At 40.0% G+C, this 27,555-nt stretch overlaps 1 protein-coding gene across 1 annotated transcript in view; it reads left to right on the forward strand.

The window, feature by feature from the left end:
* Positions 1-27,555, forward strand: part of EPHA10 (EPH receptor A10) — an 861,867-nt gene that overhangs the window by 627,221 nt on the left and 207,091 nt on the right. The window contains exon 6 of the mRNA XM_089688795.1: positions 19,010-19,134. Coding sequence (XP_089544921.1) covers positions 19,010-19,134 — 125 coding nt within the window. The remainder of the gene's footprint in view (positions 1-19,009; positions 19,135-27,555) is intronic.

Genomic DNA, 27,555 nt, shown 5'->3' on the forward strand with positions numbered 1-27,555 from the left:
CCTGAGTAACAATTCTGTGTCTGTGCGAGTAACAATTCTGTGTCTGTGCAAGTAACAATTTTGTGTCTGTGCGAGTAACAATTCTCTGGCACTCAGTAACAATTCTGTCTGTCCCTGAGTAACAATTCTCTGGCACTCAGTAACAATTCTGTCTGTCCCTGAGTAACAATTCTCTGGCACTCAGTAACAATTCTGTCTGTCCCTGAGTAACAATTCTCTGGCACTCAGTAACAATTCTGTGTCTGTGCGAGTAACAATTCTGTGTCTGTGCAAGTAACAATTTTGTGTCTGTGCGAGTAACAATTCTCTGGCACTCAGTAACAATTCTGTCTGTCCCTGAGTAACAATTCTCTGGCACTCAGTAACAATTCTGTCTGTCCCTGAGTATGAATTCTGTGGCCCTGAGTAACAATTCTGTGTCTGTGCAAGTAACAATTTTGTGTCTGTGCGAGTAACAATTCTCTGGCACTCAGTAACAATTCTGTCTGTCCCTGAGTAACAATTCTCTGGCACTCAGTAACAATTCTGTCTGTCCCTGAGTAACAATTCTCTGGCACTCAGTAACAATTCTGTCTGTCCCTGAGTAACAATTCTCTGGCACTCAGTAACAATTCTGTCTGTCCCTGAGTAACAATTCTCTGGCACTCAGTAACAATTCTGTCTGTCCCTGAGTATGAATTCTGTGGCCCTGAGTAACAATTCTGTGTCTGTGCGAGTAACAATTCTGTGTCTGTGCAAGTAACAATTTTGTGTCTGTGCGAGTAACAATTCTCTGGCACTCAGTAACAATTCTGTCTGTCCCTGAGTAACAATTCTCTGGCACTCAGTAACAATTCTGTCTGTCCCTGAGTAACAATTCTCTGGCACTCAGTAACAATTCTGTCTGTCCCTGAGTAACAATTCTCTGGCACTCAGTAACAATTCTGTGTCTGTGCGAGTAACAATTCTGTGTCTGTGCAAGTAACAATTTTGTGTCTGTGCGAGTAACAATTCTCTGGCACTCAGTAACAATTCTGTCTGTCCCTGAGTAACAATTCTCTGGCACTCAGTAACAATTCTGTCTGTCCCTGAGTATGAATTCTGTGGCCCTGAGTAACAATTCTGTGTCTGTGCGAGTAACAATTCTGTGTCTGTGCAAGTAACAATTTTGTGTCTGTGCGAGTAACAATTCTCTGGCACTCAGTAACAATTCTGTCTGTCCCTGAGTAACAATTCTCTGGCACTCAGTAACAATTCTGTCTGTCCCTGAGTAACAATTCTCTGGCACTCAGTAACAATTCTGTCTGTCCCTGAGTAACAATTCTCTGGCACTCAGTAACAATTCTGTCTGTCCCTGAGTAACAATTCTCTGGCACTCAGTAACAATTCTGTCTGTCCCTGAGTAACAATTCTCTGGCACTCAGTAACAATTCTGTCTGTCCCTGAGTATGAATTCTGTGGCCCTGAGTAACAATTCTGTGTCTGTGCGAGTAACAATTCTGTGTCTGTGCAAGTAACAATTTTGTGTCTGTGCGAGTAACAATTCTCTGGCACTCAGTAACAATTCTGTCTGTCCCTGAGTAACAATTCTCTGGCACTCAGTAACAATTCTGTCTGTCCCTGAGTAACAATTCTCTGGCACTCAGTAACAATTCTGTCTGTCCCTGAGTAACAATTCTCTGGCACTCAGTAACAATTCTGTCTGTCCCTGAGTAACAATTCTGTCTGTCCCTGAGAATGAATTCTGTGGCCCTGAGTAAGAATTCTCTGGCACTCAGTAACAATTCTGTCTGTCCCTGAGTAAAAATTCTGTGGCCCTAATAACGTTTCTGTGGCCCTAAGTAACAATTCTCTGGCACTGAGTGAAAATTCTGTCTGTCCCTGAGTATGAATTCTGTGGCCCTAACTAGCGTTTCTTTGTCCCTAAATAACGATTCTGTGGCCCTCATTAACAAGTCTGTGTCCCTGAGTAATGGTTCTCTGTCCCTAAGTAACTTCTCTCTGTCCCCAATTCTCGTTTCTGTGGCCCTAACTCTGTCCCTGTCCCTAGTACAGAGCGGTCTGCCTCTGTTCAATGACTGCAGGCAAATGAAGATTTCCAAAATGGCCGCTATATATACCTCGACCATTACACAGTGCTGGCTGGCTGGCTGCTGATTGGCTGATGCGATCACATGTCGTTGAGGAATGCATTATGGGGCAGCGCGCCTTGTCTGCGCGCCTTCCCCGACATCCCCGCTCCGTCGCCGCACATGTCAGCCGCCATTTTCGGAAAAATTTCGATTCGCGCGTCCGAATTAGGCTGTTTTTCGGATTCGGCACGAATCGAAATTTTTCCGATATTCGACTCGAATTCCACTTCGGATACTTCGATTCGCTCATCTCTAACCACCACTGTAAAAAAAAAGACCATATCGAAAATTTTATGAATTTTTCAATTCTGAAAATTTTGAATTGCCACCTGGTTATTAAAATCATATATAAGAATTGCTAACTCCACAACATAGCCTCTGTATATAATCAGGTTGCAGAAGTCTTCTTTGTTCAAGAGAAAATAGAACAGAAACAATGAGACACTGAGAATTTCTAGTCTTGACATGTTCACAAGTCTCCTTTAATTTTATATACTGTATATGTACTCTAAGGAACACAGGGAACATAAACACAGGTTTGTTCATGCAACATAGTGCATACATTTTTCAATGATTAGTAAATTGGTAAAAGCCTTAAGGTAAAGGTAAAACTCTTTATTTAAGAATGAGAAAAGATGAGATCGTCTTTTATGTTTTCATTGCTGTATCAGTGTTGGGGAAATTTACTTCTATATTTTCTTGGTGGCCATTGCCACAGAAACATAAAGTAAAGGAAACCCCAACATGTTGAGTTGCCTCCTGAAATACAGACAAATCATTCAACCAGGGCAAAAGTTATGGAGGCAACTATCCAAGATGGGAATTTCCCTCATTTTGGACAGAGTTCCTATTATTTTCAGTTGCCTCTCTAGAACAAAAAGTGAAAGAAGATTGTAAGCTCTAACGAGCAGGGCCCTATGATTCCTTTTGTACCAAATTGTATTGTAACTGTAATGTCTGCCTTCATTTTGTAAAGCACTGCACAAACTGTTGGCACTATATAAATCCTGTATAATAATAATAATAATAATAATAATAATAATAATAAAAAAGTAAATCTAGCTAGTGGGACAAGGACAGCAAAAAATAATCTGATATAGGTCTTAACTCTCCTTTACTCTATGTGAAGACAAAAAGTTTTGCCTACATACTTTAAACAGTCAAAGCTGTAAGAGATGTCAGCCTTGAATATGTTTGACTGTTGATTGAATAACTAACAGAATGTTCAAGGGATTTCAGCAACTATTTGTACTTAAAATGTTGTATTCTAAAAGTGTTTTGTCTTAACACACTTTCTACTAGGGTACACATTATATGGTAGATTGGCATCCTATTATTTACCCAGTTCTAGTTGTATTGTACTTTTAATTTTGTATTCTAAAAGCATTTTCCCTTAACACACTTTCTACTGGGCTACACTTTATATGATGGATTGGCCTCCCATTATGTACCCAGTTCTAGCTATATTGTACTTTCAATTTTTTATTCTAAAAGCATTTTGCCTTAACACACTTTCTACTGGGGTACACTTTATATGATGGCTTGGCCTCCCATTATGTACCCAGTTCTAATTATATTGTACTTTCAATTTTGTATTCTAAAGGCAATTTGCCTTAACACCCTTTCTATTGGGGTACACTTTATATGGCAGATTGGCATCCTATTATTTACCCAGTTCTAGTTATAGTGGCACTGGATAAATAAATGGCCATTCTGCCCACTAATTGCTGAATATGAAGCCCAGAGACTTGGTACTATGTGATTATTGTAGTTGGTTATCAGTGTGATCACATGCTATTGTTTACTTGGTTGATCCCTCCCATTGTTCTTTCAACATAAAAAAGCGAGAGAGTACAGTGATTTATGAATGGTGAATGAGTGAGCAGATCAGAAACTGAAGATCCTTTTGCTGAAGTTCACTGACACCAGGGTAATTTTTCACCTATTCACAACCAATTCTCTCCTGTACAGTACATATGATATAAATGCTGTCTCTGTATGTAAACTGTAATGTCTATTAACTCATTTCCTCCCTTAACCTGCACATCGCCCTGTTCATCTCCATCCTGCCATGCTATGTGACCTATATTTTAACCCCTTTACTCCCTCTGTGTATGATCCGTACCATAGGGTATCTAGTGCACCATTACCCAGCTCCATGTGCTAACCCCTTCAGTCCCAGCATGTGTCTTCATTTGCAAAAAATTATGTAAAAAATATGTGATAACCTTGTGGTGTTATCAAGGTCCTACCTTTCCTCAGGGCTTGTGCTTCTCCATGTGCTGGCATCCATCTTAGGTCTGCAAAGCATTGTGGGATCCTTTATGCTTTCAGCCCTCTGTGGCTCCTCCCAGGAGGTGACGGCTTATGTCATTTAAGTCTGCTGTTTGTAGCTGTCCATTGCATTCGTGTCCTGTCTGTTGCACAGCAGCAAGCTCCTGTACAGGTAGCTCATTGCTCTCCTGGATACCAACTCGGCTTTGGCAAAGACTCCTCCTGGCTTCTGACCCCGGCTCTGGCGACCATTTTTCCTGGCTTCTGACCCCGGCTCTGGCGGCCATTCTTCCTGGCTTCTGACCCCGGCTTTGGCTACGATTCCCACTGGTTCTCGACTTGATTATCCTGGAAGATGACCTCGGCAGGAGAACTTCTGTCCTACCAAGTCATCTGCTGTTGCTGTCGGAATTGCATAGACTCTTGCCTTGTTTCTGTGTAAATAAACCTACCTTTAATTGCACCTCCTTGTGTGTCTGACTCCTCGCTCCCTGACAGGTGTCTAGTGGTTTCTAGTTTCCAAAAAAGGGGAGTTTTAATACTGTCTTAGAATTGCTATTTGCTATTGACTAACCCAACGTATAAAATTTAAATATTAACCCAACATACAAAGCTATCCACAACACTGCCCCTACCTACATCTGCAACCTCATCCACAAATATCGTCCTAATTGCCCGCTCCGCTCCTCCCAAGTCATCTTGCTCTCTATCTCCCTCATCACTTACTCCCATGCTCACCTCCAGAGCCTTTCCCATCCTCTGGAACTTCCTACCCAAGTATGTCCGGTCAGCCCCCACCCCTTAGGCGATCTTTGAAAACTCACTTATTCAGGGAAGCCTACCCCCACCTCTGCCTAGGAACTGTATTTGAGCCACCTCCATCAGGTCATCAGCTATCACCTTTTGTACCACCTCCATCTTCCTTTAGATTTTAAGCTCCACAAGCAGGGCCCTCACATTCCTTCTGTACCAGGAGCGGACTGACCATTTGGAAACTCGGGCACTGCCCGAGGGCCCAGGGTCAGTAAGGGGCCCCATGAGTTTCCCCGGTACCTTTTTCATAGGCTTTTTTGAGTTTGGGCAAGGACACAGGGGCCCCATGATCCCCTATTGCCTGGGGGCCCCATGAGTTGTCAGTCCGCCCCTGTTCTGTACTGATATGTATTGTAATTGTACTGTCTCCCTTTATATCGTAAAGTGCTGTGCAACAGTGTGATAGTTTGACTGACAAAGGTCAAACTGTGATAGTTTGACCTTTGTCAGTCAAACTATCACACTGTTGCATGTAATTGGCAGTCAACTAAGGCAGACTAGAAAACTGAAAAATGACCTGGTAGTGAAAGGGTAGTACAGGCTGATCCACAAGTGTTAACTGGAGTTTATTTTGATTTTATTTTGCCTTCCCTGTCTTCTCCATTCTCCTTCATCAACATGCTAATAAAAATGTAAATAAAACCTTTCAGTTTTCATTACATACCTTCATTTAGGACCACTGATGACATCACTGTCTCTGCACTTCTCTATGCAATGCAGCAGATGATGACTGTTGTAGGGTCTGGTAGGCTATACTTAGCTTCCTGAAAACATCACAGCACCCTTCTCTTCTCAGGTACTCCTCTCAAGAGCCCTCAGTCCTGATACAAGCAGTAGGCTGGTCCTTGAGAGCAGTTATGCAAATATTAAAATGTCTTAATGGCTGGATGTTAGTCCTGAATGAGGGCTTGTCAGTGCAAGCAATTTTAGTATAGGAGAGGAGCTGTGTAACTGTGCAAGACTACAGGAAAGCCTAGATTTAACTTGTTATTCTTGTACCTCATTAATTTTTTTCTTATCAAACAAAATGTGTTTGATACTATGATATGTATATCATAAATCATTCATGACCTCTGTTTGTCACAATGTAAATGCATTGTAATGCTTGCATTGTGTAAACTGTTACATACTATAAGCAGAATGTGTATCTGACATGTTAAAATGGGAGGATACAAGTAATGTAGTGCTTTTATTAGCTAGGTTCACACTTTTTCTGGTCTGAAGGTGTGCATAATTGCACACATTCCTGATCCACATTAATTCTTAATGACACTACTATTCATTGGAAAACACGGTGCATTTTTGTGTGCATGAAACCGCATTGTGCCATGGCATTATGAGGTTCTGTATGGTGGCATTTTTAAAAATGGGTCGAATACTTTTTCCCTGCATTTCCCTCAGGTGCTGCCATCAAGTGATTGGGCTGCTGTGCCCATGCAAACACATGGCACACAATGTGAACCTAACATAGTGTTTTCTCATAGACTTTCAGACACAAAAAAAAAGTTGGTAAATATCTGGAAGCCATCATAAACATTTTGCACTGCGTTATAAAAAAATATATAGGATTTTTGCTAAACTTTTACACTATATTTTCACAACCAACCGAATCACCACTGGTAATGCAGAATGGCAACTGCAAATGCAGAAAGCATTTATCAAAACTACCAATTATGGAAGAGCTCTGATGTAGCACAAAAGTTGAAATGTGATTGGTACAAGGGTATGAACTATGTGTGAGGAAAGGGTGGTACAACTGTTTGGTCTAATCTGTTAGCAAAACTGGAAATAGCTTTAAACTTTCAAAAATCTCCTTATTTACAAATCTACTTCACAAATGGTTTGTATTTTACTATTTTTAAAAGTGAAAAGCACAATAAGTAAGATAAATAATTTCATTGCTACCTAGAACTCATTTGAAATAAATATTTATTGGCTTTTGGTTAGTGGTAAGCCATCATCCAAAAAAAAATTATCTATGCAGCATCTATGACAGTGAGAGATACTGTATTGAAATCCAATAGGTAAAATAAAGCTGGGAAAAGAGAAATAATGAGTGTGGTCAGGGCTCACCTTCCCTCCCCCCATCCACAGGTCACCTTCTCCCCCCTACCTCCACTCGCATCCACAACTCACCCTCCCTCCCCAGTCCACAGCTCACCCTCTCCCCCCAGCTCACCTTCTCCCCTCCTCCACAGGTCACTTTCTCCCTCCCCATCCACAGCTCACCTGCCCCCCCCCCCCATTCACAGCTCACCTTTTCCCCCCATCCACAGCTCACCCCCCATACACAGCTCACCCTCTCCCCCCATACACAGCTCACCCTCTGTACCCCTTCCCAGCCACAGCTCACTCTCTCTCCTCCATCTACAGCTCACCCTTTCCCCCCTGTCCAGAGCTCTCCCCCTCATCCACAGCTTACTTTCTCCTGCCTGTCTAGCTCTCACCCCCTCCACAGCTTTATGTCTGTTTGACAACCCCACCTCAAGCCTCAATCTTCAGAACCTAGGAAGGCGTCTCAGTGACCAACTTGCCCTTATGTACAATGACATGATCATATCATCAACTCCAGTGGGGCATTTATAGCAATGCTTATCCTAGTAAAATCCACAGCTCACCTTTTTCCACCTCATCCACAGCTCACCCCCCCATGCACAGCTAACCTTCTCCCCCCCCCACATTCCACCATTTACCTTAGCATGTGCCCCCCCATCCACAACTCCCATTTTTACCCTCTGTAAACATGTCACCTTAGCACCCAAACCCCTCCCCTCACACTCCTAATTCACAATCACCTCTGCCCCCCCCCAACAGCCTATCTCTCCACATTTCACTGCTGCACCCCTATCTACAGCTCACCCCAATCCACTCCACAGCTCTCAACATCTGCACCCCAGCTCCCCCTACAGCTATCCTAACTCTGTACAAATATCCCGATCCACAATTCTCACTTTGCACAATCTATAACCCCCCACGCTCTCCCCACCTCTGACCTCTGCAGAACATTCACAACTTCTCCATGGCCTCTCTGCACAACCAGCTCCCCTTCCTCTCCCCATAACCACAACAGCTTTCTCACCTTCAGTTGTCTCAGGGGCTCTAATTTAGATCAGTGAAGCTGACTGGCTGTTGTATTATGCAGAGTGGGCTTTTTTCCCCCCCAATATATTACATTCTCATCCATGCAGCTCTACTTGTCAGATCTGTGTAGTACCGAGCCTAGGAACAGTTTCAGAGTGCTTAACTTGGCACGGTGCTACACAGATCTGACAGCCAGACAGAGGTACTACATTGGTACTACAGCTTGCTGTGTCTGGACCCAGTCCTGGGGCACATATCAAGTAGATGTGGGGCATCTGCTAGCCCACGCCTGCACACAGAAGCAGATGGAGGAAGTGAGTGGTGAGTGGAGAGGGCTGCCGGAGGTGGCAGAGCGGTGTTCCACCATGTTCCGGCAGAAAAAAAGCCCTGCATCTACTGTATCTGTCAGCATCTCTCCAGTTGACATTGTATCCGCCAATACTTTATCCAGCCATTCTTCCATCCATCCCATTTTTTTCCATTCAGACATTTTTTCATCCATTCACATATCCATCCATTTAATTTTCCTTTAGCCATCACTATCTCACAACTTGTATATTTTGCACTTTACTGTCCAGAGAACTAATTAAGAATGTAAATTTTAGTCAAAAATAAATCTAGAACCTGATAGACATCATTTGACCATTATATCATGAGATCTGCTGCACTTTTTTGTAAGAAAGGCTGTAGAAATAAGGAGGGAGCAAGCTGGCTTTCACAGTGTCCCTCCAGCATCACCTTTTCTTGTCAAAATGAATTTAGCAGCATTGCAGTTGGATGTTTTGACTTGACTTTAGTACAGATGCTAAAGTTTCAGGGCAAACACTTCTCCTTAGACGTTTTATTGCCACTGTGTTTGAGAGTTCATAAAATATGCTCTGCACAAACCTATTCAGTTTTTAAATTCAAGGACAAGTTAGATGTGGGCTTTTCCCTGAGGCTGTAGAAAAAGCACCAAGCTTGTCAATGATTTTTGCTGATATGAGGCAGGACTTTGGCTTAAGATCATTGTCCACCTTTAACATGGGGGAATTCCAGATGCAAACAAAAGCAAAACATATTTACAGAGGTAAAGTTTGATAAATGCCTTTACAATAAATCTATGGTTTCATTTTCTGCTCCTGCTGTGTTAGTCAACATTCACAGCTTTGCTGTGGTCTATTGTTTAGAGGTTTAAATCACCTAAGAAAAAAAAAGGAATTCAAATTAAAAAAAATAATTAATGCTAAGTAGAAAATTATATATTGTTTTGTTATGTTGGCAACAAAGGAAAATAACTCCCTATAGGTCAATTGTACACATTGCAATGATTTTAGCAAGCAGATTTTTGCTTTTTTTCTGTTTTGAAATAAAAATAAAATTGCTGTTTTTTGTTTTACCAAGTCCTTTTTGAAAGTAGCAATCCCATCATACAAAACAAGAAATGGGGCTGCTTATGCACTAGGAAGATGTTTTAAATCAGTTGTTAACAAAATAAAAATTAAAAGTCATCAGCTACAAATCCCGTAGCTGTTGACTTTTAATAAAAGGACACTTACCTGCCCAAGGGTCCAGCGTTGTCCTCACCTGGGCTAGTTTTTCACTAGTCTTTGGGTTCCCGGTGCTGGTATCCTAAATGTGGGCAGCCGACTGTGCTACTTTTAGCTTCACAGCTGTCTGCCCACTGTGCATGCGTGAATAGTCTCGAATTCTTCTGGGATCTGTGACATGTCCCAGAAGACTTTGTGGAGGGGGGAATATTTTCTGCTCGGATCGCCTAGGAATTGTGAATGTATACCTAGGTACCTGCTCACCCTCTCAAAATGATAAACCAAATATGGCAGAGAAGTGGAGGAGGAGGACTTAAAGCAGAGTTCCACCTGAAAAAAAAAAAATAAAAGTCAGCAGCTGCAAAAACTGTAGCTGCTGACTCTTAAAATACAGTCACTTACCTGCTCCTCAGTCCAGCGGTGCCCTCACCACGGCTGGTTTCACCGGCCATCTTCTCTCCCTGGAGCCAGCATCTTCAGTGTGGGCACCCGGCTGTGACAGCTGCTCACTGCGCATGCATGAGAAGTGCTGTGCTTTGTGAATGGCCCCGTAGTCTTCTGGGACCTGTCATGTGTCCCAGAAGACTACAAGGAGGGAGGGGGGAGGACAACTTCTGCTTCCGATCAGCTAGGCGATTGCAGCAGAAGTGGGAGTGGGTACCTGTCAAATTTGGGTACCTCCCCCGCTCCCCAAAGGTGCCAATCCTTAATGGGGGGGGGGACAAAGGCTTAAAGCGGAACTTCCCCTTTTGGGTGGAGCTTCGCTTTAAAGCAACTCCTCCCCATTTGAGTATAGTTCTGCTTTAAGTTAATAAGAGTCGCAAAATATAAATACCATGTGTTAGATGCAGATGAAAAAATATACCTTGTACAATGTGCAACTTTACAAAAGGCTACAGTACTAATATTGTTGTTTAAAATACAAAGTAACAGACATGACAAACAGATCTTCCCTTTTTCATTTGATTTATTTGATTACAGTATATGGTGCTTGCTCTGGTTTAATACAGTGTACATAGTCATTGTTGACATTTAGTTGACTTCAGCACTTCATGACCTCATGGGCTTTCGTGAATCTAATCTTTCAGCAGAAATTTCCATAACCGGAGCCTATGGGCACAGTAACCTGACCTATCAATGCAGAATTAGGCTTGTATGCGACAATTGTTTTCTACATGATGGGAAAAAAATATATGGCTGGAAACCATACAGGGAAAAACTGCCTCTTTCCTTCCGCTACCTATAGGCACATGCCTATTATGACTAATGGTATATCTAGCCTTGCCTGTCAGCAATTGTTTTTCAGTTCACAGTGTCAGCAATGTTACCCTCTGTTGCTTACCCTCTGTTATTTTTCTCCTTTTGCTTCCATCCTTTCCAGTGTTAGAGTCTTCTTCAATGAGTCCAGCCTTTGTATTGTGTGATCAAAATATTTTATTTTTTTTGTTTCAGTATTTCCTTTTCCATTATAGTTTTCTCCTCTTTCAGTTTGACTGATTGTTCTTCTCCAGTTAGGGCTTTGTGATTTTCTTTAATTCTACAGTTCAAAAGTTTTGCTTTTCCATTGTTCAGCCTTTGCAGGATTTCAACTCTGCCTATACAAACTTTTCTTGACATTGTGATTATATCTTTGCTATGTTGTCCTGATTTGCCACAGTTGTTTTTTTCCCAAAAAGCGAGCAAGAATGGTTAAGCTAAACAACAAACAATTATTATATTACAGCTTCCCCATCCTTAGATGTGGTGGATGCACTCCTTTTTCTTTTTAAAGTTTTTTTTTTAACCTGGTGATCCAGTCTGTAACACACTTTCTGGTAAGGGTGGCTTCAGTCACCTTACTGTATCTATGGGGAGAAAAAAATGTCACTCTAGGACACTAAGAGGTTGATACACCAAATGCAAACAGACTGTTCACTTTCTTGGAGAATTAGAACTTTGCAAGTGAGTTTTCCCTTAGCTTAACGAATAAGGTGAAGCTTTGATGACTTAATCCAATAGTGTGAAAGCTAAAATATTTGTTTTTCTTTGCATGTGATTTGCTATGGGCAGCACTGTGCTGTGGCTTAATGGTTAGCACTTCCACCTCCCAACCACAGCAGCACCTGCCTGGAGTTTGCATGTTCTCCCTGTGCCTGCGTGGGTTTCCTTCAGGTACTCTGGTTTCCTTGCACACTCCAAAGACATGCTGGTAGGTTAATTGGCTCCTGTCTAAATTGGCCCTGGTATGTGTATGAATGTAAGTTAGGCACCTTAGATTGTGCGCCCCTTGAGGGTTAGGGGCTGATGTGATTGTACAATAATTGTATGTAATGTGCTGTGTAAATTGACTGTGCTATATAAGTACCTGCAATAAATATTCTTTGCAATGTAAATTTCCTTGCAAAGTGAAAAGCCTATTTGCCTTTAGCAAATCAACCCCAAAAAGTTAGGGCTGCAAAACATCTTCACCTTTTCTAATCTCCCTAAAATAGCTGTTTTGTGGGGTTTTTTTATTCGATCAACAGGTATTTTTTGCACTTATAAAATAGATGTAAACAATGCTTCCAATTGTATATTTAATGGGAAATGGGAGCAAATAAGGGAAGTGTAGTTGTCGCGGTGTACATACATTTTAATTTCATGGCTTCAGTCATCATCTGCAGAGTTCCTGTCTCTCTACTTCTTTCCCAATGTCTTGCTAGCATGTGAGATACGTGCAATTGTCTAGAAATCAAAGCTCCATTTGTCCTCTTTTGGTATTTTAAAATAAATTGACCTTTCCCAACCTAATGGAGGCTGCTGTCTTTTCCAAATGAGCAACACTAGTAGGGTTTTTGCAAAATTCATCTAGAATACCGCCGCTTTCCATCTCTTTTTTATCACCAATGCTTTTTAGAAGACATTTAACTATACTTTCCAAAATCTGATTATAGTCCATTGATATTTTTATTGCATAGATATAACAATTTCTAATATAATACATTTCAATGTGTTCCTTCTATCTCTTTTTGATGTATGTAGTTTGCTGAAAAGCACCTTTTGATTTCTTCACTCATTTTGGTGAAATTACTTATTTTTCCCATTCTATCATCCGATTCCTGTTACTTATGTCTTCTTATCTGCTCTTACTATTTTCTTGGATCTTATAGTCAGATAAATATTATTATTCTTATTTTTTTGTTATCTTTTTATTGCCTTTTGCTTTCCTTTGCTACTACTAAAGCTGTGCAACACAGCTAATTTTTATCTGTTTGAAATGCGTGCTGGTGCTATTTTCTGAGCAGGGCCCCTAACCTCTCTCTATAATTGTTGAAACGATCTGTGTTCCAGAGCTAATCCATACAATTTTTAAAATTCCAATAAATCTTACCACTTTTGGATCATTTCCTTGTTGCAGTCAAGTGGCTTGCAGGCAGATGCCATTGAAGCTGTCAGCTGTACTATGCAGCGTCACACAAGATAGGCAGGTAATGGGCTGCAATATCAGTCAGAGCACAGTCCACTGTGGGATCAGACTAAACACGGTCCACTGAAGAAGGAAATAAAATGCTAATCCCATAGCTCTAATTTAATGCTCAAATTATTCTAAAATTACATGTGCTAAGAATGCTACATGTGACTAATGTTATTAGAATATGAAGCATTTTCTGTCTAATTAGGAACACAAAAAATATTGTGCTTAACTGGTAACTGGGATGCTAAATTTGACTGTCAAAATTGGAATAGCTAGCAAGTGTGCCCTTGAAATAAGAAATTAGGTGGATGAAAAGCTAATAGAATTCTGGCAAGATAATTAATTGGTCATAGCAGCAGCCTTAGAGATAACATTATACATGGACATCACCGGAGACAAGCAAATTACTGATATATCAGTTGACCTATCAGTTATTTATATTTACACTGGCATTCAAGGGCATCAGTCTTGTGGAGTTACATGTTACATACATTTCTGTGGATTTATAAAGGGTATATTGATAGATCCAGGTAGTAATTTAAAGGTAGAGTTAGTAACCCTTAGTTTACTGATCTCTTGTTATCACCAGAATTCATACCTACAGTCTATATTTATTGTTATTAAACAGGGAACAGGTCCTATTGTCACAAATCTGTCTGGTTTCAGCCCTGTGTTTTCTGGTATCTCTCTTACTGTGATGACTGGTCCATCTACATCTGCTTTGCTCTGTGTCTGCCTGCTTACTTTGTATTTGCGCCATCTTCTCACTTGCTTTTTTTACAACAAAACTGAATGCAGCTCCAAACAAATGAACGTTCCAAAAATAAAAAATGACACCGCTTAACAAATGATGATTATAGTGACCACAATCTATGCAAACGGTGCCAAATTATATTGGAGTTATACAATGCCCAGCTACTGCAACAAAAATATCTCCCTGATGCACAAACAATCATATAGTTAAACTGGAGGCAGCTTTTTACTATATGATCATTTGCACATCAGGTGGATAGTTGTGTTGCAGTAGCTGGGCATTGTATAACTCCTATATAATTTGGCACCTTTCACATAGATTGTGGTAACTATATTCATCATTCTTAAGTGGCGTAATGTTTATATTTTTGGCACATTCACAATGTAACACTGCATTCAGCTTTGTTAAAAGATTGTTTGAATATCAGGGGGATATTCAAGTTGCAGCAGCTGAGGATTATTATAATAATTAAAGAGCACAGGTTGAGTATAACTTGGATCTTCTCACCTACGCCTAGATTGTGGGCATGCTTTTTCCTTCTTTGTACAGTTTCCGTGTTAGCACATTGCTCAATTTTTTTAAATCCTTTTCCTCATTTTGACCTCTTTAATTGTAGATCTTGTGAATCCTGTCTCTGTTCATGGTCCCAGCCCGTCTGTGTCTTTCTCCACTCTGAGCTATGTTTTCAGAACTCTCCTTTGAACTATGTTACCTGACCTGTTCAAAAAGACAAATACCTGTTTATGCATTCCATCCAACTACAAATTATGATTTTATATATATATATATATATATATATATATATATATATATATACGTCCTCCTTGTTCCCTCACTACCCACATTTACCTTCCACCACCCCACATCACTTGAGTGGGGCAAGAGAAGGTGCCCAGCTGATTCCCCAGAGCCCATGCATACATCCTGCCACCCCACATGTCACATGCAGGCTGCAGTTTTACTTCCTTTGGGTCCACCCTTGTCTTCCAGTTGGCACAGCTTGACCTTGCTTCCCATACTGTGGACAACGTGCTCAATTTCAGCCACCAAACATTAGCCATAGGATTTTACCCCAGCTCAAGTATTGAAAATATGAGCAGAACCTGAAGCCTCCTGCTGTCAGCTTGCCCCTGCTGCCCTGTGACCTGTAATCTGCTACCCTGTGGACTGCTATGTTGTGTATCCTATGTTGTGCTACCTGCATAGATCCTGAGATGAGGTTTTCTGTGTTTCAACCTCCAGTGAACTAGAAGCTGCTTGTACCCTCCTTGCTGTATTTTGTTGCTGATTGCCCCTTGCTGAACCAGAATCACTACCCTGTGACTCTTAACTCTCTTCTTGCTGTAGGCTGTGGCTGTTGTACCCTCTCTGTGCTTGGATTGTTGCCCTGTGTTCCCCTGCACTTATCCCAATGCAGTTCTATATCTCTGGTATGTAGGTCCACTATATTAGCTGCATCTCATGCCAATATCACTGTGATTCAGGACTTATCCTTGCTGTTCCCTAGAGCTGCTTTGGGTCCCTGGACTTACTATTTGCTGTACCAAGTTTTCACCCTCAACTTATCCTTTATTGTACTCTATTACCGTCCGTGACCTTGCTACTTGTTTGTCCCTGCAAGACCTGTAATTGATGGAACTATCCCTTTGCCCAAAACCCTTGTTTTTCAATCTCTTCACTAAAAGAATCCTTTAGCCAAGGGGCCTAAGTCTCTGCCTATGTTCTGTTCCAACAACTCCTTGTCCCACTGTATATCTATCCATGTGCATCTTTCCTATCTCTACTGTCTGTTTCTCCTGGTTGGCTTAGTTATATCCTCTGTTCTTCCTTTTCTTCATGGTATAGTATCTCTGTATTCTGACCTGCAACTTTAGGCTGTGTATTTAGACCTGCATCCTGTCTATGGCTCTTGGATGTGGCCATATACCTGTGTGCAGGGAGGTATGTACAGGAGTTGCAGGGGTCACAATTGCAGCTCGGCCCTATGCTCCAGAGGCCTGTGCAGCCCCCTTTATGCCAGGATAGGAGGGGCGGTGGCATATAGAGGAACTGATCCCCTCCTTTCAGCAGCTGCAGGAGGCAAATGGAGGGGATACGTTCAATCTTTATGAGTTCCCACCGCCCCTCCTAGTCACCTCCTGCTATAATCAGGCTCCTGTGTACTTCCCCAGCCTCCATCATCTCTCTCAGTGCTGCCGGGTTCCCCTCTCCCCCCTCCTACCAGCTGCTGTGGGGGGATGTTTTTGGGATGGTGAGTGGGGGAGGGGAAGGGGATTGTAAATTTACTGGCCCCTTGCTTGACTTAACAAACAGTCAGTGATGTGCTTCAATTTATGAGTGAGTGGCAAGCTCTGTCCAGTGCTATTCCTGCCCTTTCATTCTGTACAGCTGAGGCTGCAGAGAAGGAGATTGAGGGCTGTGTCTTCAATCTCCTTTCTCTGTCTCAGAGGTGAAACATCAGAGGTCTGTTAGGCCCTGAATATCTCACCAAAGCCAAAACGGGGCTTCTGAAAAATTGTAAAAAATAACAAATAAAATTGCAATAAATAAATAAAATGGTAAAAAATATTTTAAAAAGAAAATACCAGAAATAAAAAAAATTGTGACACCAGTGGTGGAAGTACCAGGGTCACAAACTTTGCACTTGCGACTGAGCCCTGGTTTTCCACCACCAGGGGCCAGGGGGGCCCTTTATGGTTTCTTACACCAGGGTCCTGAAGGTTCTAGTTATGCCTCTGCCTGTGTGATTAGGTTCTTTACCTGGCTTGTAAACTGCAGTTCTGTTACCTTTAACCATTCAATTTCTGATGCCAGATCCTTACACTTAAGCACAAAGATCTCACAGTGCTAATATCTCAGCTCCAAAGGCTACTGATCTGTTATTTCCAGTCTACTGATTTACCAAGTCAGGATTAGAAGAGCAAATGTGTTGCCGCACAATTTCGCTAATTCCATAAGTATTCATTTATAGATACAGTCACAGTTCTCAAATTAGCAAAAGCTGGATATTTGTTTATTCTTTACTTTTAAATGCGATTAACTTAGTCAATGCCTCTACAGAATGTAGAAGAGAAGATTAAATGCTTCTTGAAAGCAAACAGTTGCCAATATCTTCATAATGTATGCTAAGTACAAATTTATTGAGGATATATTTAACATCCTGTAAAAGACTATGTTATGTCTTGACATGTTTGTTCAATAAATTATGTTGTGTGGAGCCACAAAGTTATTTTTTCCTGTATGAACTCTGCATTGGTATAGATAAGATGCTTATATCTTTATTATAATAAAGAAATGTAAACTTTTGGAGATGCCTGCACTTTAACAGAGAACCTTATTTCATTCTTAATATATAAAACCAAGCATTCTGCTCATGAGCTGGTACCACAAGATTTCTATTATTACTTTTATTAACCAGAAAATCAACCTCTTTGTGCTTTTTCCTATTTTTATTTTATGGGTCTGACTTTCCAGACTAAGCGGGACCTACCCAACTGTTATCGCCTTATTCAATAAAGGCAGTTTGACCATCAGTAAGTCATTCTTATGCAAGACATAGATAATGCAATTTTTTTAAGGTTGCAGAAAAGAAAATCACTTGATTCCCCCATCAACATTGTCAGTGTTGATGAGGGATTCCCTCCCACAGAGCTATTATGGTCTGCTGGCAGGGAACATTCCCTGCCAGCAGAACACAATGATTACTGCTGGCACCTATAGCCACTGATGGTAATCACATGCAAACAATCTGACAGGCTGGTTATACTGAAGTTGATTGATCAATCTCTGCTGAACCGGCTGAGATTCGATCCATCTATGGCTGGCTTTAGTGTGCAGAGTGCTGGCTTCTGGGCAAGGCTTAACCAGATGTCAAAAAAATTCTAAATGTTTGCTTTAAAGTAAAGGTAATTGCATGGAAGATGTGGAAGCTGTTTATAGGCAGGGTTTTTGGTTTAATGTAAAATGTTTAAATACATGCTAAATAGTTTATATGGTAGAAACTGGTCCAAACAAACTACCGGTACTTGGGCATTATGCACATGGGGGTATTAAAGGACTCCAATTTACACTGGATATCTCTGCCATGAGCTGACAGAATACTCCAGCATAAAAAATGCTGATTTTGTTGCAAAATTGCATGTTTACAGATGTATGGTGTTTAGATGTATATACAAGTAAACTCTTTCTTTTGGCCAGAATATTTGTTCCTTTTCGCCACTGGAATTAATTTTCATGCATACATGTGCCTATGCTCATATGAGTATGTATTTTGCCTGTAAGCTCCTTTGTCAATACAGGTTTGGGGCCTTTTTTCTTAATGCCCCTAAACACAGCTCTAAAATAGAAACCTAAATGCCACAATGTACATGGACACATTAGGGGTTATTTACTAAAACTGGAGAATGCAAAATCGGGTGTAGCTCTGCATAGAAACCAATCAGCTTTCAGATTTTATTCCCAAAGCTTGATTGAACAAGTTGACGTTAGAAGCTGATTGGCTACCATGCACATCTGCACCAGATTCTCAGTGCACCAATTTTAGAAAATATCCTCCGTTGGCTGAAATAGAACTTCATTCAGAGGCTAAAACAAAATGAAAAAGTGACAGTTTTTCTTCCGGTGTGCATGTGGCCTTAAGGGTAATTGAAACCTTGAATTATACTTTAATATGTTTAAAATTGCTGACAGGTAATATTGCTGAAAAGAAAAAGTGTGGATAGACTAATTAAATGCTGCTAATTGATTGCTGTGCGTTACTAAATGCTAGTAGTCTCTGAACTGTGTTGTTTGTAAACAGCTGTAACATGTGCAATGACAAGCACTGAAAGCCTTCTTGAGTTACATATCAATATTATAAAACCTGATGAACAGAGGTCTAAAAAGCTTTAAAGAGTGATAGGTGACATCAGTTTGAAATCATTTTGGTCTAATGCAGTCTTGCTTAAATGGATATTTTGTATAAGCATATGTTTCATTTGCAACTTTGGCTAATTTTCTGCTCTCATCTTTTTAGCCTTGTCTTTGATCACTGACATTCGGGCGGACAAAGTGGATCAAAAAAGCATCACGTTATCATGGCAGGAGCCAGCTTTTCCATTCATCAACAACACAGAGTATGAGATCAAGTACTATGAAAAGGTATTTTGAGCTTTTCTTGTTTTCAGTGCCATTACTGCCCAAATAGACTCCGCTAATACAACATAAAAGAAAATATTTTCTCTGCAGGTTTAGAGGCTTGTAAGTATGTAGGTGATTGCAGCATTTCATAAAAGTCATACTTTCTCATAAAATACTCTGAAGCTAGCACCCGTTTTATTTCTTCTCATTTCAGCTGCTGTTCATTTCATTTATAAAGTTTGGCAAAATAACTTTTTTTCTTTTGCATTTTGTACCATGTTAATGCTAATTGTAAACTGTTTTGTCTCTTAATTTATAACTATTTGACATATTTTTCATGCTGACGTTCAGTGTTAAAGGGTATGACAAACCATAGCTCCAACTTTTTCATTCATAAATTTCATAAAAGTCATACTTTCTCATAAAATACTCAGAAGCTGGCACCCATTTTATTTCTTCTCATTGCAGCTGCTTTTCATTTCATTTGTAAAGTTTGGCAAAATAAAGTTTTTTCTTTTGTACTTTGTCCCATGTTAACGCTAATTGTAAGCTCTTTTGTCTCTACTTTATAACCATTTGACATATTTTTTATGCTAATGTTCATTGTTAAAGGGTATGACAAACCATAGCTCAAACATTTTCATATATTTATTTATTTATTTGGCAGAATGGGGTTGGGTTAGATTCTTTGAGAGGTTTTTAATGCTGTTAAAGCGGAGCTCAACCATAAAGGGGAAGTTCCACTTTAAGGACTGCTCCCCCACTCCCTATTAAGGATTGGCACCTTTGGGGGGCGGGTACCCAAATTTGACAGGTACCCGCTCTCACTTCCGGTCAGATCGGAAGCGGAAGGTGTCCTTCCTCCCTTCCTGTAGTCTTTTGGGACATGTGACAGGTCCCAGAAGTCTACAGGACCTTTCATGAAGCGCAGTGCTAATTACGCATTTGCACTGGGTACCCGGCTGTAAAGCCGCAAGCTGCACAACCGGGTGCCCACACTGAAGATACCAGCCTCCTGGAATACAGGACGGCCGGTGAAACGGGCTGCAGGGGACACACCCTGGGACCAAGGGACAGGTAAGTGGCTGTTTTTTAAAAGTCAGCACCTACAGTTTTGTAGCTGCTGACATTTATTTTTCGAAAGGGTGAGTGGAACTCCGCTTTAAGGTTCACATTGGGGAATTTCTTTACAAACACTGTGAAGAGTAAATGTTTACATGGAAAATTTACTAGAATACCAAAGCTACTGTCTTTGACTTCTAGTGGATACTCCATTAGGAAAAAAAAATTCAATGATTTATTATAAAACTAAGCTCCAACATATGTCTTTTATTCTTAAGGGTTACCTTGGAAACCATACATATTCCTTTACTGTGCTGGCTTACTTGATGAATGAACGTTTATTATGCTGTCATGCAATTAATAGCAATCTTCTACTTACATCTCCAAAGAATGACCAACAGTTTAATTCAAATGAAAAACTGCTTTTCAAACAAGTGCTTTGTAAAATGCTTCAGATCCAGAGCCATACAATCTGAGTGCACTGAGTTTATAGAGAAATATAAAATAGTAACACATATGTTACAGTATATTAATAATTCAAACCATTACACTCTGTAGTCTTACTGGACATTACATTATTGCTGGAAAAATAACATATTCAGGGAACTACTGAATTGAACAGATAGAATAGATTTCAGATACTACTAACTTGACATATTGTGGACTTGTTTGTGTCTTCATTCCTAAGCATCTACAAGAAAATAGCTAGAAGCAAGGCTACTGAAAATTCAAGTAGAACCAATTTATTTGCTTAGCACTGCACAGATATACAATGTGTCAGGGCACCTGATGAAGGGTCACATTGGTTTCAGCAAAAACAAAACAAATTAAAAAAAAAACTGCTTTACATGCTAATCCAGAGAGGCATGAATAGGAAATGAACAGTTGAAGATTCTCATATATTGTCAACAGTGATTGGGACACATTTTTTTAACCTGTCCAGAAGATCTTCCACAGCTGTATATTTCTTGCTAATATCATAACCTACCACTAAGGAACAACCCAAAATAAGTTCTCCTGCTCCTGCTGATCATAGTGATACCATATATGTATACGTTTCTTGTTATTTGTACCTGTAGGGCCCAGAAACAATAGTGTGGACTTTTTAAATCTAAAATATACTGATACTAACTGACAATAATACTAATTTAAAACCGCTATTAACTTTATATGCTTTTCTATATTGACCCTGACCTCTGACCCCCAAGCTTTAACCCTGACCTTTGACTCTGGCCGTGACCTTTAACCCTAACCTTGACTCTAACTCTGGCTGTGACGTAGGTCAAACCTTGTTCTATGTAGCTATTTTTTTCTTTCTTTTTTTTTCTTTTTTTCTTTTTTTAAGCACACTTCTTGGTTTATACTTTTGTCCTTTAGCAAGGCGAAAAAGATACAATGTATCTTCTTGTCCATTCAAGAGGTGAAAAAAAAAAACACAGGGGTAAGGCTGTGCGGTAGCCAGAGGCTATTACAGCGATCAATTGATCGAGAACCAGGCCTTCTGGTTCCCAATTATTAGTACTAGACCCAGGACTCTCATTGAAAGCCTGATCTCTGTGCAGGTTGGCAGTAAGGGGTTAAATGCTGTCTGTATTGTCTGTATAAAATTCATTCATTTTACAGTGAAAAAAATAAGCTTAATAGTATTTTTTGGCTTGAAAATCTGCATGAGGTGTGTGATTTTGCAAATGCAACTCACAACAGGTTGCTCAAACTGTGGTTACACAGTATATACAACATTTTCAAAGAGCAAAAAATATACACTTTATAGCATTGCATGGTTTGAAAAGCTACATGAGCTATATGGTTTTGCAAATGTGGCCTACAAGAGATTGTCAAAATAATGTCTATGCAATATTTCTTTGTTTTTAAAATATACATTTTTTTGTATTTATTTTAGTGCACACAAACAATTTATTACCCATTGTTTGTAGAATATAAAAGATGAGATTGGGATGAGTAAATAGGTACCCAACATATCAATCCTTAAAATTGCATTGATTTAAACGTCTTTACAGGTTATTAGTTAAGCATTAACAATGAATTATGGTCCTAGAATGATTGCTCTGACTCCAACTTTTGTCAATATATAACATGTGAAGCACAATTGTAGTTTTCATAGCCAAAAATACCTAAAAAAAAAAACTTTTGTCAAATTGAAGGGAATCAGATCAGGGTGCTGCTGCTGTCAACTTTAAAATTTTAAAAAAATCAATTACACATGAAAAATATGTGATGCCAAAATACAATGTAGCTGATGCTTTCCATGATAATCATACTATTCTATCAATGCAAACAGCATCTCCTAAGCATGCATTATAAATGAACAGTGTTTTTGTGTTGCCCTAGAAGTCGCATGAGAATGAGGATTGTCTCCCTGATGAACAGTATATTTAAAGAATTGTTTTTGCATTGGTCTGTGCCCCCTATGGCAGCACCCATCTCTCCATCCTTTTTGCTTGACAATCCCTTACCTGTTAGCTTTGAAAATAGCCAGGGTTATTTTAACCAATTCAATACCGGGCAATTTTACACCTTCCCTCCCAGGACATTTTTCCGGTTTCAGCGCTCTCACACTTAGAATGACAATTGCGCGGTCATACAACATTGTACCCAAACTAGAATTTTATCATTTTCTTCACACAACTAGAGTTTTCTTTTGGTGGTATTTAATCATCGCCAAGGTTTTTATTTTTTGCTAAATTAACAAAAAAAGACCAAAAATTTTGAAAAAAAACACGTTTTTCTTTGTTTCTGTTATAAAAGTTTGCAAATAAATAATTGTTCTTCATAAATTTAGGCCGAGATGTATTCTGCTACATGTCTTTGGTTAAAATAACCCAAATTAGGATGTATTATTTAGTCTGTAGGAAAGTTATAGAGTTCACAAACTATGGGATATATCTGAATATTGATCAATCCTGAAGTACTGACAGCCAATCTAATTTCTTGAGGTCCAAGAATGTCAGAATAGTACAGATATCGCCCAAATGACCCCTTTTTGCAAAGTAGACAGTCCAACGTACTTCGTAAGAGGCATGGCGAGTTTTTTGAATTCGTATTTTTTTTGTCATAATTTTTCAGAAAATGAAAAAATAAAAAAAATTATTTTTACTATTTTTTTTTACATACTGTCACTAGTGCAGTACAGCGTTATCATATAACTGGCATGGCAGGGATCAGTGACACTGACTGTTGACAGTGTGAAAAAAAAAAAAATATATATATTTTTTTTACTTTTTTTATTATTTTAAATTTTTTATTACATTTTTTTTCTTTTTTTTTAGATTTTTTTTCACATTTCACTATGTCCAAAGTAGTTCAATGTTACCATAGTAACATTGTACTACTTTGGGGAAGTGATCAGTATTTTTTTTTTTTTTACACAATTTGCTTATAGAATTACTTTGCTATAAGCAAGCATTTACCTGAATGACATCGATTCATTCAGGGTTTTTTTTTTTTTTTTGGTGCGTAGCTGTGATTTGGCCACAGCTAATCACATGACATGTGCAATTCACAGCTAGACACTAGTATACAATGGATAGCATGAATGAAGCCATCCATTGTATACAACTGTCATGTGACCTGCTGTGATTGGTCACAGCAGGTCACATGGTACCGGCAACGGGGTCTATACTCAGATCTGTCATCGGCCGTGTCCGAGGTACATGGCCTGTGACAGATCGCGCCGCTGCGCGGCTCAGCAAGCGCGCGAACTGCACATGTGCGGGAGTACGCCAAATGGTGGCCTCCCGGAAAGCTAGCAAATTTTTCCGGCTGCCATACGGCTATTGGCCGGGCGTCAAATGGTTAAAGATTCACCCTCCCCCCATTGACTTTTGGTTTGGCTTTTTGCAGAGATGCATTGGCCCAGCTTGGATCAATGTACTTTGTTGAGAATACATACTTAAAGTGTTACTAAACCCACAACAGTAAAATCATTCTTTATATGCAGTAAAGCATGCTTAATATACTCACTGTGGAACCTTAGGGGTTAATCCTCTGCATTGTGTAAAACGGTTGTTCGATCCTTTCATCTCTGCCCATCATCTTGTTGAAATGACCACCTGATACAGACTGAATTCGTAGTCACATGCACATGCTCAGTTTGGTGTGTATTGCTAGAAAGGATTTTTTTTTCTTGGGCAAGTGCATGTGATCAGCACAGGGCCAATCAGCACTGTCCAGACAGAGGGTCAGGACTTTTACATCCTCCTAGAACAGAAAGAAAACTCCTCCTACAAGCTTTAACCAGTGCTCTGCTGAAGTCACAAGACTGCTCTAACTGCTGATGAGAAAAGGTATTTAGCAGTTTATATTTTCAAAAATAAGTGCATTTCCATGTTGTGTGTACTGTGGCAGACCAGATATAGTGAATACAGGGTCTTGGGTTTAGTAACACTTTAAATAGAATATTTGTTCTTGAAAAAGAAGTATGGACTTGTGAATAAAAAACATTTATACTAAACTAGGTGGATGCACCGGATGCTGCTTCTGTCCCCCGCTGGCTCTGATTGCTGATCTCTCAGTTCTCCCCCTCCACTCTGAGCAGAGAGCTGGGGCTGTCAGTCACAGGCCCTCTGCTCTGCCCCTCCAGAGCTCACTGGAACACTGGGCTGCATAGGGGAGAGAGCAAAGGCTGAGCCAGGTGCCGGTCCACGCATCTGGGTGGATTTCGATCATATGGTGGGTATCTTTTCAGAGCCTGAATTGGCTCTGTGATGTCATTTGACAGCACTGTTGTGACCTGCAGAAGTATAGTCAAAGTAGCTTTTACTTTAACCAGAGTTGTCACTTAAAAAAAAATATCTTTATTGTGCAAAGTACTAGTATATTCATTCCACCATGTAATGGAAATAAACAAAGACACATATGCTTGAAGTCCAGCCTGGATGACAACTATGGCTTCACCCAAAGATACAGTAGGTAAAAAAGCTTAGATATGAAAGGACTGGGTGTAAGTTATCTGCAAACTTACTAGGTGGAAATACATTTTAAAAAAACGTCAGAATAAAAGAAAATGAATGCAGCTTCAGCATCCAAGGATTGGTAAGCTGCCAAATATGGGATATTTGTGTTTGAATTTAGAAGCAGGGCACTATCCAAAGGTTATCAACAACCAGTCAGCGAGGCACATGAATATACGGCAGAGACAAAGTCAGGATGCAAGCTGAGGTCAGTTCACAGACGGGCAGTGAGGTATCAAATCAGGCGACAGGAGCCTAAACACAGGCCAAGGTCACAACAGGTAGACAGGAATCCAAAAACAGGTCAAAAGCAATCATGTATGGGAAGGCAAAGGTATAGGGTCAAGCCACAGGTAAATCAGGAACTAGTTGAAGACCACTCAGCAATCTGGTCATATCACAATCCACCTTACCGTAAATAAGCCATTGGCACCAATGTCAGTGTGGAGCGTGGCGTGCACACTAATACATTTGCCTGCATGCTAATACATATGTTAGCCATGAACCATGGATCATGAGTCTGCGGATGCAAGTATGCTAAATTTCACTCTAGTGTATACTGGACTTTTATTACAATTAACAGTAGCACTGTGCAAAGCAGAAGAGCTTATTGGCCTAAAACAATTTCAGGAAGTCAATAAAGACAGATGTTGGCATCTCTATGTACTCTTTATATTAAAAATGCATTCAATATTTTTTTTTCTCCATAAACGTTTTATTTACATTGTAAGTCAGGATAAAAGTACAAGTTACAATCGCTGTTCAAGATAGAGTCAAAGACAATACATGAACAATAAAATGAAAGGATTAACAGACGTATAAAGTAGGCACAATACAAAAAATATCCTACAATAAACATTGTAGGACGGTAACCATAAGATGGCAAATAGTATATAGTACCCCAAACCATAAGCTGTATAATGGCAGTAAACAAACAGAAAACCTCCCAGTAGAGATAGGGGAATATCCATGAAACAAAACTCATAACTACAGAAATGCAAGTGTTGGACCGTACAGAGGTTCCTTAGATGGTTATGCTAGAGGGAGATGTCTAGCAGGGGTCAAGTGGAAGTAAGGGAAGAAAAAGAGATTATGAGACAGGACCTAAGGAAAGGGGGGTATGGATCAAGAAGCAGGTTGGGAAGGGTGAAAAGGGGGAGAGAAGAAGAAAAACCCCCCACCCACCTCCACCTCCAAAATGGCTCCCAGAAGGGGACAGCTACATTGTGTACCCAGAAGAGGGAAATGCAATCATGATGCACCTATAACATTAAGGCTGTCTATTGTATGTAGTTCCTGTATCACTCAGTTGTCTGAAAATGAGACCAGCAAGACCAATCAGTTGTAAACTTATGCAATTGGTCTTGGGATATACCAATCAATTCCTACATCTCTTCTATTTTATTTATTCTAGTGAGCCATCCTTTGATCAAGGGCACACGGGTAGAATGACAATGAACTGGAATGCAGAGTATAGCTGCATTGACCAAATGCATAGCTAGGGATTTTCTATAGTGTGTTTCAGAAAGAGATGTATGATGTAATAAATATTGTTCAGGTGTGAAATCCAAGGTGTACATGGTAACTAGCCAGATAATATCATGAATCAGATGCCAAAAAGGGTGGAGTTTCCCACACACCCGCCAGATGTGGAGCATCATCCCAACTACTATGCCACATCTCCAGCATGTGTTCGGCGTAGTGGATGATAACTTATGTAGGAGAGCGGGAGTTCTATACCAGCAGGTCCGAATTTTGTAGCAATTCTCCTGAATGTCCATTCAATTATTTTACTGAATATATATTTGATGTAAATGGAAAAGCCAGGTTCTTTCATACCTGCCTAGAGATCTTCAAGGTGCCTTTATATAGCTACATTATAGGTAACTGAAGTTATTTAGATCGAATCTGCTAGCTAACAGATATACACTCAGGTATCAAATAGTAGAAATTTGTCAGATATTGCTTTACATATCTATGGTCTAGAAGGGGTCAGGTAGCCTGATCTCTCTGATTTTATATCATATGTGTTTACAGTATAATACTCTATATAACTTTTTTACATTGTGCTGAGTCAAGTTCACATACAAATTCTTAGAATGGAAATAAAGCTTGGCTCCTAGCCACTCCTGTTATACTTGATCTCCTTTGAAATTCCTGGAGTGTGGAGAGACATTTCAAGTCATGTCTTGCAGTGAAATTTGGAATCCTATCAACACAACATGATTACATTAAGACAGAAACACGGGCTCTCAAAATGAATACGTCCTTTAGTTATGCAGAACAATAAACTAATTAGCTGTGACAAGCTGTAGCTAAATCAATACTGAACCTTTCCTATTATGTATAATTGTATTTCCAAGGCATAACTGCATATCCAATTTGAGTTGAACAAATCAAATATCGTAAC

The sequence above is a fragment of the Staurois parvus genome, unplaced genomic scaffold (genome assembly GCF_062004578.1).
Source record: "Staurois parvus isolate SC_StPar_1 unplaced genomic scaffold, SC_StPar_1.0 ptg000454l, whole genome shotgun sequence".
Lineage (NCBI taxonomy): Eukaryota > Metazoa > Chordata > Amphibia > Anura > Ranidae > Staurois > Staurois parvus.